Source organism: Chiloscyllium plagiosum, chromosome 1, assembly GCF_004010195.1.
Source record: "Chiloscyllium plagiosum isolate BGI_BamShark_2017 chromosome 1, ASM401019v2, whole genome shotgun sequence".
Classification (NCBI taxonomy): Eukaryota; Metazoa; Chordata; class Chondrichthyes; order Orectolobiformes; family Hemiscylliidae; genus Chiloscyllium; species Chiloscyllium plagiosum.
Window position 1 is genome coordinate 136,425,338 of NC_057710.1, and position 13,970 is coordinate 136,439,307.

The 13,970-nt window shown below is 40.9% G+C and overlaps 1 protein-coding gene across 1 annotated transcript in view; it reads right to left on the reverse strand.

Annotated features, from left to right (window-relative positions):
- Positions 1-6,744: 6,744 nt before the first annotated feature.
- Positions 6,745-13,970, reverse strand: part of LOC122553666 (leucine-rich repeat, immunoglobulin-like domain and transmembrane domain-containing protein 3) — a 29,816-nt gene continuing 22,590 nt past the window's right edge. The window contains exon 4 of the mRNA XM_043697816.1: positions 6,745-8,005. Coding sequence (XP_043553751.1) covers positions 6,954-8,005 — 1,052 coding nt within the window. The 3' untranslated portion in view covers positions 6,745-6,953. The remainder of the gene's footprint in view (positions 8,006-13,970) is intronic.

The following is a 13,970-nucleotide window of genomic DNA, read 5'->3' on the forward strand; positions in this document are numbered from 1 at the left end:
TCCCTGGTTTCGGGGAGTCCAGAACTAGAGGGCATAGGTTTAGGGTGAGAGGGGAAAGATATAAAAGAGACCTAAGGGGCAACTTTTTCACGCAGAAGGTGGTACGTGTATGGAATGAGCTACCAGAGGAAGTGGTGGAGCTGGTACAATTGCAACATTTAAGAGACATTTGGATGGGTATATGAATAGGAAGGGTTTGGAGGGATATGGGCCGGGTGCTGGCAGGTGGGACTAGATTGGGTTGGGATATCTGGTCGGAATGGACGGGTTGGACCGAAGGGTCGGTTTCCATGCTGTACATCTCTATGGCTCTATGACTCTATTCACATTGACCTGTTACTCAGAGAGAAACTATGCAATAATATGATACAAGCAATTTCTAAACATTTATCTAGTGAGCAACATGACTAACTTCTGATGCTACTGATTAAATGACAAATACAAAATGCTGCAGTAAATCATCTACACTCTCAACATGTTATAGAATCATAGAATGGTTATAGCACAGAATAAGTGCCATTCACTTGGTATGTCCATATGGTTCTCCAAAAGTTCAACTCAGCTAGTCACACAATAATAAATAAAGTAACCCATTCTAACCTCATTTGTCTGATAACTCTGTTATCAAAACTGTTTTTAACAAATATAAATAATATTTGTTTGCAGTCTGAAGGATTGTTCACTTCATTTTTAAAGAAGGTAATGTGAATAACACATTTTTCAAGATTACAGATTTTAATGATTACATTCATAGGTGGATGTTTTTTGGTTTTTAAACAGGCCATTATCTGTTTTCAGAATTTCTATAATTATAAGCAGAGTAAACAGGAGTGTAATCCACAATATATTAAAAAATATAGTTGTTGGAATCAGAAAAGAAGATTCTTATGGTTATTGGAGGTCATTCATCACAGCTCCAGGACATCTCTGCAAGAGTTCCTCAGACTAGTGTCCGAGGCCCAACCATCTTCAACTGCTTTGTCAATGACCTTCCCTCCATCATAAGGTCAGAAGTGGAGATTGTCACTAATGATTGCACAATGTTCAGCACCATTCATGACACCTCAGATACTGAGCAATCTATGTCTATATGCAGTCAGATCTGGACAAAAGTGGTCCGAAAAGTGGCAAATAACATTCACTCTACGCAAATGTTTTAGGCAATGATCATTTTTATGAAGAGACAATCGAACCCCTTGACATTCATTGGCATTGCCATCATGGAATCTCCCACTATCAACATGCTGGGAGTTACCATTGACCAGAAACTAGACTGGACTAACCATGTAGATATAGTGAATATTGTAGCCATACGAGTAGGTCGGAGGTGAAGAACACTCCAGGGAGTAACTCATCCCCTGACTGTCCAAAGCTTGTCCACCACCCACAAGGCACAAGACAGGAGTGTGGTGGAAACCATCCTACTTGCCTGGATGAGTACAATTCAGACAATACCGAAGAAGCTTGATCACATTGTTAGCAGCAATAATCGTTACACTTACTGCATGTATGCACTATAATTATTACTTTTTATTCATTCCTGGAATGCAGACATTTTTGACTGGGCTAATATTTATTGTCTAACGCTAGTAGATCTTGAGGTGGTGGTGAGCTGCTTTCTTCAATCACTTCAGCCTATGTGCTACAGGTAGACCCACAATGCTGTTAGGGAGGGAATTCCAGGGTTTTATTTCAATTACACTGAAGGAGCAGCAATACCTTTCCAAAACGGTGGTTTGTGAAGGTTTGTAGCTCAGGTTGAGGTTTAGGGTGTAGGTTTGCTCGCTGAGCTGTAGGTTTGATATCCAAGTGAAGCCCTGATGATGTTACCTAGCCAGGTAATGAAACGTCTGGATATCAAACCTACAGCTCAACGAGCAAACCTACACCCTAAATCTTGCAGATGGTGGTGTTTCCATCTTCTGCTCTTGTTCTTTGAGGTGGAAGTGGTCATGAGTGTGGAAGGTGCATTCTTAGGATGTTTGTTGAATTTCTACAGTACACCTTGTAGGTGGTATACCACTGAGCATTGGTAGTGGAGGTAGTGCAGAACGGGTCAGGTACGTTTTGGCGCTTCCCATTTGGTGCCGATCATTTGGCTCCACCGTTTTGGCTCTAAACTGTTTTGGCGCTCATTACTTTGGCGCTGAGCTGTTTTGGCGCCAATTCACAATTAAAAAAAGTCTTGTTTGGTTAAAGACTACAGTACACCTTGTAGGTGGTATACCACTGAGCATTGGTAGTGGAGGTAGTGCAGAACGGGTCAGGTACGTTTTGGCGCTTCCCATTTGGTGCCGATCATTTGACTCCACCGTTTTGGCTCTAAACTGTTTTGGCGCTCATTACTTTGGCGCTGAGCTGTTTTGGCGCCAATTCACAATTAAAAAAAGTCTTGTTTGGTTAAAGAAGAGAGGATGACTAATGACCCGATGTAATTTTCTCAGCTAGCAAGAGTTGATGGTCAAAGCTGTAATGACCCACTGTAGATTCAAATCTCGTTTTGTAATCATTTTCTCATTTAACAATTGTTAGTAGTCATCTACGGCCTTGATGCCCTTCTGTCTTCACATTGGAAAGCTGAAATGCAATTTTCTTTCTATTTTCTTGTACAGCCCATACCAGAAATGGCTGAAAACATTCTAAGCAAGAGAGAGACAAACCAAAATTTTCACACGATGATTATCTATCTATATTGGAGCCAAAACAGCTCAGCGCCAAAGTCATGAGTGCCAAAACAGTTTATAGCCAAAATGGCAGGACCAAATGATCGACACCAAAAGGGTGGCGCCAAATCATCCCATTCCGCTGCAGAACTGTCTGTCCCAGATTGTTGCCATAAGTAGTAGCTCTAATTTGGGAATCAACAGTAGATGATGCTCCTTTCCAGGCGGGCTTCCTGAGTTATTACATTGGCAATGTGAATAGAGAAACCTTTCAGACAGCCTTGTCTTTCAACAAAACTAGTAAGACAGGAAAATGTTAAAAATGCCACTGTTTAGGAAACTGGAATTTCATGATGTGGGTGTGGAGGTTTCACCCCAGTATGCTGAGAGTTAAATACATTTTTTTCAGGCAAACAGGAAGATCATTCTCTGACCACTTGTGGGGGTCTGAATTTCAGCATCATAAAGTGTTTAACTAAACAGCAGCCCAGCATTCAAAATCTTTTGAGGGACTGATAGAAATGGTAGTGGCACACTATGACTACAAACCATCTGTTATATTGCAGCATTGCAGGTTTAACATGGCAAATAAATTTCCTGGGGAATCAGTTACTGAATTCTTGACTGAGGAAACTGGTAGAATACTGTGAGTACAGGTCAGCACTTCGAGCAATGTTAAGGGATCATTTAGTTTGTGAAATTAATAATATTGAGACACAAAGGAAGCGACTGACTGAAGAAGGCCAAATAACTGGTCCTTTCCCAAGAAACAGGGAAGAAAGGGACTTGGGAGCTTCAGTGGTCCATAGATGGTATCAGCCTCAACCTTGGATGACCCCCAAAGCATTGCACCAAGTCCTCAGTGGATAATAATCAAGGTCCCACTTGTTGCCTGGGAAGGGTGATTGGAGTTAGAGGTTGCAATGTTACAGAATCTAGAAGTTTCTCCACAACACAGCAATGAACAAGAGCAACCATGCTGTATTTGTGGTCATAGAGTCCACCCCAGACAAGGCTAATGAAATAGGTGAAACATTTGCAGCCCAGGCCAAAGGGCAAAGCCATCTCAAGAAAGGGCATTGCAAATAAATCAGCCTGAGGATGAGGAATTGGTAAAACTAAATTACGTCACTCTTCCCAATGTGGCATAGCCACACCCTTGGCTTGGAGGTAGACATGGGTATCACTGTATTTATTGTTGGGAGCAAACCATTAGGAAAGTCTGGTGGGACATTTCATAGAATCCGTACAGTGCTGAAATAGGCCATTCAACCCATCAAGTCTGCATTAACCCTCAGAAGAGCATTCCACACACACTCAGCCACACACTCTACCCCCACAACCCTGCATTTCCCCTGGCTAATCCACCTAGCCTATACATCCCTAGACACAACAGTGTAATTTAGCATGGCCAATCCATCTAAACTGTTGGCCGAAAACAGAGTGCTCAGAAGAAACCTATGTTGATATGGGGAGAACATGCAAACTCTACACTGACAGTCACCCAAGGCTGTAATTAAATCTAGATTCTTGGTGCTGAGGCAACAGTGCTAGCCACTGAGCCACCATGTCACTTCATCTTGCATTTAAGCCAGTGAGGCACTAAAGCTAAATTGGCCACATGCACTGGGGGACCCTTATGTGTTACTGGGACCACTGTTGCCCGAGTTCGACATTGGCAATAGGTATTCTGACTACCCTTAATGGTCATGCAAGGGCCAGGTGCCAACCTTTGGAAGGGAATGGTTATTGATAATCCATCTGGATTGGTAACTGAACTTTAAAATGGGTATTGATGATCTATATGAAGTCATGGGGAAGCATCCTGAAGTGATCTAAGAGAGCCTCTGGATCAATACAGACCCAGAGGCCTAAACTAAACACTTCAAGGCATGGCTGGTCCCCTATGGATGGATCTGCAGAACTGACTGTCTCAAACTGGGACTAGCCTATGTACATCAAGAGCAGTAGTCTATTTTGGTGCTCAATAATAAATAAAGATTCTTTCCAGTCAGGCTTCTTGATTTATCACACATGGAAAGTGTAATGTTGCAGTGTTTGTTTAATTCCATGCCAGCTGATGTTACCATGAAGGACCTCTCTTCACAACCTCTCCTCTCATCTAATGCATGGTGACCCTCAGGTTAAACCACTACCAGTTATCTCTCTCTTTCTCTCTCTCTAATGAGAGAGCAGTCCCCATATGGGACCATGACAATTCTTCTAGATACACAATATCTACTAGATTCAACATTATCAGTCAATGCTCTCTAGATTTGCACAAAGTAAGCCAGAAAATATTGTCATGCTTTTCACTGTACCTGCTATTTTCATGAGCTGGATTTCACACATTGGTAGATTGAAAGGCAATGGAGACCGCTGCCACTGGAATTTGACCGGCATCTGGGAAGAATGTTGCTTTTTATCTTTACTAAATATTGGTTACATATGAATGTCAGGGTATTGCATTCTCTTATCAGCTCTAGTGAGATTTGTCAGGTATTTTCTCTGCTGCACACTTCATTACGTGCAGACCTCACCTCTATGCTGCCGCTCCTGTGCTATCACGTGCATCATGTAGATATACTTGCTACTGCCAGTTTGTTCCAGGATTTCTGCCACTGGTACCATATTTAAAATCCAGTTGTGCACAAGGTCAATCATTGCTCGACAAGAGTTACCCTTCACAGTGGCAGTGTGAGAAGAATTGCCTCAGATATGGCCAACAGGGACAAGTTGATTCCCCAATTTGCCAACAGGGATCTGTAGATCCAGAAAGATGGGTTGGTGGAAAGGATAACAGTCCCCTTTCCTCAGGACTGCCAGAGGATTTCATGGCATCAGGTACCACGTCTCAAGTTGCCATGTGGGTTAATGCAATTTCCATTGCCCAGAGAGCTGCCCAGCAGTGCAGGAAGAAGATTATAAACCTTTTGCTCTCTGCGGCAATAAGTGTCACCATCTTCTCTCTGCTACCTCTCGTTATAACTCTGCCACTGTATTCATTTTCCATCAAGTATAGTGGTTTACCACCCTCACTCTTGTATCACTCACTCTCACCCATCCCACTCCCCCCAACACCCTTCTGTGCTGCCTACTCATTCACTCAGGACATCTCACCAGCTTTCCCCAACCTGCTCCAACTCTAACATCTATACCAACAGTGTTCATCTCTCTCAATTCTTCATTTTGTTTCATTCTTGGAGGAAACATCCTATTGAAGGGCAGACAGAGCTAAGAGAATGGGCTGCCCAATATTTGTCTGTTCATCCTCTCCAAGGGGAGAATCCATGCTTTAGTGGGAGAAGATTTTGAGACCACTCATGTCCCAACATTATCAAGTGTTGCATTGCTCCCTCATTGCTCCTCTCATTAGAGAGAGAATGTGGTCTTAAACATCATAATAATTTGGACTTTCTGCTTCATTGCAGGGATTCTGAGATAAGCGCAAGAAATGTACATAATTTTAAACTCCAAATGTCCTCTCCCCACTCAACCCAACCCCATTGTCCAAATCAAGTCCCATTAGTTTTAAAACAAAGACTACAATCTTCCAGCCTCCAACCCACAGGCTTGGTGGAGCAAAGTGTATAGTGAGGGGGCAGGACTTTGCCGTAATTATTTGCCTTACTCCAACGAATTGTAGGTTTGGAATGACCCATCTTGAACTTCCTACCCTGCCACCTGTGCTACAATTATTCCATTTTCAGTTGAAATGGTAAGGGGTGAACCTCACCAACTGGTTGCTTGGTGTGGGCAGGCAGGAGTGGGCAAAGGGGCTTCCTGCACTGCTAGATGCTCCTTTGAACTGTAGAAATTGCACTGACCCATGTGGCAACTTTAGACCTGATATCTGATGCCACAGAATCCTGTGTGGGTCCTGAGGAAAGGAGACTATCATCCTTTCCACCATCCCAACTTTTAGGACTTCCAGGCCCTGTCACCAAATCAGGACATCAACTTATCCCTGTTGGCCATATCTGAGGCAATTCTTCCTACAATGCCACTGTGAAGGGCAGTTCTTGTCTGTAGATCTTTCTGGCATACATTCTTGACGCTCACAATGTAGATGATGGTCACAACAGACACAAGTAATTTTATTATAAATATTGTAGCTTATGAAGTGTTCAATACGAAATAAGAATTAATGTTTTGAATACAGTTTGAAAAACAATAATATACAAATCTGTGTTCATCACTGCACATGCACATATCAACTGACAATGAAAAACATGCAGATATCAGGCAAATGTACTTCTGTTGTACACGACAGTCAATGCACTGCACAAATCAGCAAAGATACTCAGACCTAGAGCTGTCACTTTTGAAGGTGATTTGTGAGTCTATGCTCGATCTTGACCACAACAGTAGCCGTTGGGATTCAGAATCACGCTGTGACCACAAATCATTCCCTCTCCTTACTGGCTGAGTTCTGAGTGACAGTGTTTCAAAGTTCACATAAGAATCTTTGAGTAGCTCCTGCTCTGCTGTTTTTCTCCGCTTGCGACGAACTTTGACTAACTCATAAGACAACACCAAAAGGAATCCTGCTCCAATAATACATCCTAGGAGAACACCAATAATAATTAATAGGGTTTGATGGCTACTTGTGTTGGATTCTCCTTCTGTCAAGAAAATGACACATTGCTCTTTCTTAGGTTGGATCCCTTTCGGACATATGCATGCTGTATATTTTGTGTTTGGCATCAATCCGCCTAGTGATATTTTGTTTTTGCTAGGGTCCACATTGATCTTCTGGACATCTTTCTCACCATACTTTGAGTAGAGTATATTTAAGGCAGTGTCACTTCTATAATTTGATATTTTCCAGCTGACAGAGACTTTCTGATCCGTCTCATTGATAACTCTCAGATTTTTAATGATAACATTTTCTTCTGGTGTTGCAGTTGTATTTAATGGTAGGTTTTTTTTCTTGTGCTCATTGACTTGTTGAATTATTTTGACTGGTTGTTTCTCGACTTGCAACTTGGTGAGCTTTCTTTCATCTGCCACAGGCATGGCTTCATCAACAGGAAGAAGTTTTTCCTTAGTTGATAATGTGGTGGAGACAGAGAAGAGCACATCAGTTGTCAAACTTTCCATTTTCTGTTCCATATTTGCTGGAGTTGAAATCTTTTGTTCTGTACCCAACTTCTTCAAAAGGCTCTGTCTCTGAGGAGAAGCTGTAGTAATGGTTCCTATAACAGTAAGAGTAATAGAGACTACTGATGTTCCAGCTAGATTTTTTGCTTTACATCTGTATTCACCAGCATCCTTATAGGAAATTCCTGTCAAACTTATTATTGACCATCGGATTCCATCTGCTGGTGATTCTTGGACAACTGAAACAAAAAATATTTGAGAGTAGCAGAACATTAATTAGTACTGAATAATAAGAACAATAAAAAAAACTAAAGAGGCTTCTCAATCAAGGGACTTTAATACTTTCAGTTAAATGCAACTGATCTAAAACTGGATTATTCTCATTCATTATTAAACAAAAACCAATAATGAGGTTTGCCTTAGGCTGGAATGTTAGTATTTAACTGACTGAATTTAAAATATAATTCCAAAATGTCACAGAATGAAATAATTTGCAGACAACCTGAAGCCAAAATATTGTTGCAGTTATGACAGCATCTAGGTCTAACAAGAGGCAAAGAAGTGGTGTGGACCAGTTTGATTCTCATACTGTAAGGTTCAAATTTTATTTAGTATCATTTTATGAAATATGTCTCTCCAAAAACCTAATCTGACATATTTCTTAATTTCATATGTGTCCTGGAGCAGCATTTTCCAGAATTAATTGTTGTTCTGTCTAACTGCAATACCTTTCCCCCAACATCTGGACCACCTCAAACCCAACACAAAGACATAATTAAGTAAAGTGAGCTTTAATAAAAATACTCACACTCCTCTGAAAGTCCTGCCTCCATAAACAGCTGATCTTGGGTCACAAGAAGAAAGCACTCGGGAAGAACTATTGATGTATCACAATAGATACAATGTCTAGCTACCTCACAAATCCAGAAGTACTGGTGAAAATGTTGCCGGCACATTTCATTTTGCACCGATCAAGATGAATGTAGGAATACCACTTTCACATGATCATTTGTCAGGAGAAAAGACTGCTGATTGATTGTCAAATTGATTCTGATTAGTTAAGGCATTGACATAGAGGAAAGATGAAGAACTGTAAGCTCTGTAAGTTTCTGGGTAATTGAAAATGTACAAGGTTTGATCATGTACCTTTAGTTAGCAGAGAACAGGTTCCTGTATATGGATGTATGTAACATAGAATACATGCAGGTTGGTTGAATACTCTGTACTTTGCCGATAATGAGAATCTCAGCCAGTCATTCGGACCCATTGTCCATACAAACCAGTTCTGATTGGCTAAGACATTGCCATGGTGACAGCAACAGGCCTATAGGCTCTCTATGCTCCCCTGGTGGTTCACAGAATGTGCAAGGATTGAGTTTGCAGAGAATAGGTCCATATCTCTGAATGGATTTTGTTTCTAGACAGCATGAATGAGCCAAAGTTTGAACTGCCAACTTGCATTCGATCCGCACCTTTCTTCCCTGCTGTATAAATTACTCTTATCAATTGAAATTTGGTATTCTTGCATAAATCCTGATGATTACAGATGAAACGTTTTGCCTCTATTTTCACCAGAATTCAAAAGGAATGTGCTCTTTTTTTTTCTGTTTTGAATCATGCAAAAGTTTGGGGAACCTCTCATTCTTTGCTGCTTTCTCCATGGCTACAATGCTAACTAAACAGCACCTTCTCTCCCACAGTGTCAATCGATGTGATGTTTTGAATTTTGGCCTTTTTTGCATTTGTCCAGATTAACTTGGGACAAAAGAAAAAGTTTCAGCAGCATTTTCTTTTCAGCAATATTCAAGCTCTATGCTACAAAGTAACAACTCCGGTGATTTTTAAAATCTTTCTCTGGAAACCAGCACATTACGTGGACTTTCAGATTCTCAGTGTGGCCCAGATTCTCCAAAGACCTGATAGTTATTTTTGTAGCATAGAGCATGTATCAAGACCAGTCAGAGCTGACTCTGATGAAATTGGCTGGTGAATTGAAGGCTCTGATGGGCAAATACCCTGTGGCTGGAAACTTAAAAAATATCAATTTAAATTAGAGAATTTGAAAGGTTCTGTTGCAGTTAAAAGTAACCCAGGAAAGGCAAGATAATTACAAACCTAATAAACTCTTGGGTAACTATTAAGCTGACCCTGCCCCCTTCGCAGCTCGAAACATTTACCCCAACTGCACCCTCCCTCCCCAGATCCCTTACACCCACTGGACCCTGATACAACTTCCCCCACAACCTGACAGCCATATCCCCAACCAACAGAACTGATGGTCCCATCTCACCGCAGGATCCTTCACACTCTCCCCATGGAATTGAATAAGGAAGCTAAACTCTGAAAGGGTTGTGAATTGGTGGAATTCAGTACTCTAGGTAGGATGGATGCCGAAATACTAAGTAAATTTGGGGAGGACTTCGATATTTAGCAATGGGTTGAAGGATCATGGAGAGCAGGCAGGAAATGGAATTGAGGCCGAGATGAGATCAGCCAGATCTTATTGAATGGCAGAGCAGGGCTTAGATGCGTACTCCTGCCCCTAGTTCTTAGGTTCTTAAAATTGATCGGTGAAGAACGTGCAAAATGGATATTAGCAAATTTTATAGCCTGTCAAATTTTATTTTTTCCCTTTGGCTTAAAGAATTTGCTGTTGTCCATTGTCCATTAACTCCTTAGAACAACTGCACACACGCTATATTTTCTTTTAGACTACATGCTAGTAAAATGGCATGGTAATTCTCCCCAATTTATTTCGTGTTGACCCAATACTTTTGAACTACATGGCCTGATATTGCTAAACGTTTCCACCAACATTCAATTCATTCTCATTTTGGACTCTTACGCAACTTCTATTTTCTTTACCTCATCCTTTGAAATCATGGCTTCAATACTTTGAATGATAAACGCTAGAATTCTCCAACCCCACCCCTCTCTTTTCTCCTTTAAAATACTTCTTAAAACCTTTTGCATTTGATCAAGCATTTCACCATTCCTAATGGTTTCTTCAATGGCTCAAATTGAAAAGGTCATTTGACAACAATCCAACAAATCACTTCAGAACATTTTAGTCCCTTAAAAGTGTTAATAAGTGAGGTTCTATAGATTCAAATGAAGATCAGATAAGGAATTTTCTCTCTCAGCAGGCAGTGAATTTGTGGAATTTGTTTCCGCAGATGCTGGAGCTGTAGAGGTTGGGTTATTAAGTATATTCAAGGCTGAGATTGACAAATTCATAATCAATAAGGTAATGGGGATAATGTCAAAAAATGGAGTTGAGGATTATTGGATGTACCATGATCCCATTGAATGGTGGAACAGACTCAATGGGAGGAATGGCCTACTTCTACTCCTACATCTATCACCTACAGTCATTTAGTCACAATAATAAATTTATGAGCTATAATGGCTAAATTTATTGTGATATATTAATTCAATATACATTACATGAACGATATTAAAAAGTAAAACCATAAATAGTTTGTCTAACTTATCTAACTTTCTTAGCTTGTAATATTATTTCTCATTGTGATGAAATAAATTTACCTGTTATCTATCTTTGATCATTGACAGTTAAATATGGGCATCTTCAAAGATTAGTCATAATGTACGTTTTACAGCCAACACAGAAAGCAGCTGATGATTTTATTCAAGCATGATCCAAATAAAACTTCATCACAAAAGGAAGGACATTAATTAATTACTTTTATTTTACTGATAGTTTTGGACTTCAATCTTGTTATGTTTCTTATTTTATTTTAATCTTTTAATCTATCTAAGATATTTACAACCAGGCATCAAGAGGGCAGGCAGAAGAATTAGTCTAATGCATCCTCTGAAATGTTTTGAATCAGTCATGAATTGATGTGTGAATCTGTGGTTGACTTTCTGTGTGATCTTTGAATTTTGGAAGTGCCTGGCTTCCTTTCAGCGCTTCGACACATTAACAGATGGAAATCCACAACAATCTGCCTCTATAAACTTAGATCTGATCTGTTGTGCAATAATCCTCTCCTCACCTCTACCCGCTGACTTCTTCCTTCAACTCACCATTGGAAATGGTGCCTTCAGCCTAACACCTGTGCTCCAGAATGCCCTACCTAAATTCCTCTGCCTCTCCATTTCTTTCTTCATATTTAAGATAGTCTTTTCAGCTCTTTCCTTTTTGGCCAAGTGTTTCGACACCTTCCCTCTTCTTTCATTCAGTGCCATCTGTTCTCTGAGTACAAATCTGCGAAACATATTAATCTGCTAAAGCGGTTCATAAAGTGAAGTTGTTAGTTTTTTTTGGCATGTATACTTTAAAATTCTACCCGATCGCTAACCTTATTTTCTTAGCCAACATCCTTGAATGTTTTAATCTTGCTAAATTAGCAAGATGACAAGCAGAAGAATTTAGATGGGCCAGTGGGTTGAGAAGTGGCATATGGAGTTTAATTCAGATAAATGTGAGGTGCTACATTTTGGGAAAGCAAATCTTAGCAGGACTTATACTTAATGGTAAGGTGTTGCTGAACAAAGAGACCTTGGAATGCAGGTTCATAGCTCCTTGAAAGTGGAGTCGCAGGTAGATAGGATAGTGAAAAAGGCATTTGGTATGCTTTCCTTTATTGGTCAGAGTATTGAGTAGAGGAGTCGGGAGGTCATATTGCAGCTGTACAAGACATTGGTTAGGCCACTGTTGGAATATTGCATGCAATTCTGGTCTCCTTCCTATCGGAAAGATGTTGTGAAACTTGAAAGGGTTCAGAAAAGATTTACAAGGATGTTGTCAGGGTTGGAGGATTTGAGCTATGGGGGGAGGTTGAACAGGCTGGGGCTGTTTTCCCTGAAGCGTCGGAGGCTGAGGGGTGACCTTATAGAGGTTTACAAAATTATGAGGGGCATGGATAGGGTAAATAGGCAAAGTCTTTTCCCTGGGGTCAGGGAGTCCAGAACTAGAGGGCATAGTGAGATGGGAAAGATATAAAAGAGACCTAAGGGGCACCTTTTTCACACAGAGGGTAGTACGTGTATGGAATGCCAGAGGAAGTGGTGGAGGCTGGTACAATTGCAACATTTAAGAGGCATTTGGATGGGCATATGAATAGGAAGTGTTTAGAGGAATATGGGCCAGGTGCTGGCAGGTGGTACAAGATTGGGTTTGGCTATCTGGTCGGCATGGACGGATTGGACCGAAGGGTCTGTTTCCATGCTGTACATATCTATGAGACTATGACTGTACAATTACACTCAGATCCCCTCCAATACTTCTTAACATCAAAGGTCTCGTCATGCATTACTATCTCTAGAGTAACCAAGGATCTATCCTTGACCTACTCCTATTGATCATCTGATCATTTGGTCCATTCAAGAACAAAGGAGGCAATTTATGCATGAATGTAAAGGAAGAAGGTGAAGTCCTTAGAGAATATTTGCATCAGTATTCACAAAGGAGAAGGACACGGTGGATGGTGAATCAAGAGAGGGATATGTTGATATTCTAGGGCATGGCAATATCATATCGGATATCATAGAGGAGGTGATACTGAATGTTTTGAAAAGCATGTTTTGAAATATTTTAATATAGACAAGTCCCCAGGACCTGATGGGATCTATCCCAGAATAGTGAGGGGGGGTGAAGGAGGAAATTGCCTTGTATGAAATCTTTGTATCCTCTTTAGATATGGGAGTAGTTCTAGAGGACTGGAGAATAGCCAGTTTTGTTCCTTTGCTAAGAAGCACAACAGGACTAATCCAGAAATCACAGGCGGCTAAGCCTTATGTCAGTGGAATTATTGAAGACCATTCTTTGGGACAGGATTTACTCAAACTTGGAAAAATATGGACATATCAGTGATGGGTGGCATGGTTTTGTATAGGGAAGGTCATACCTCACAAACTTGATTGAGTTCTTTGAGGAAGTGACAGAGACGATTGGTGGGAAAAGAGCAATAGATGTTGTCTATGTGGACTTCAGCAAGGGTCCCTCATGGCAGGTTGATACAGAAGGTCAAGTCACATCCAACAACACAAAGATTGGGGGAGCAGGGAAAGTGAGGAGAATCGCCAAAGGATACAGCAGGATATACTGTCAACGGGGGTGGTACCAGGGGACTGGAGAGTGGCGAATGTTGTGCCCCTGTTCAAAAAAGGGAATAGGGATAACCCCGGGAATTACAGGCCAGTTAGTCTTACTTCGGTGGTAGGCAAAGTAATGGAAAG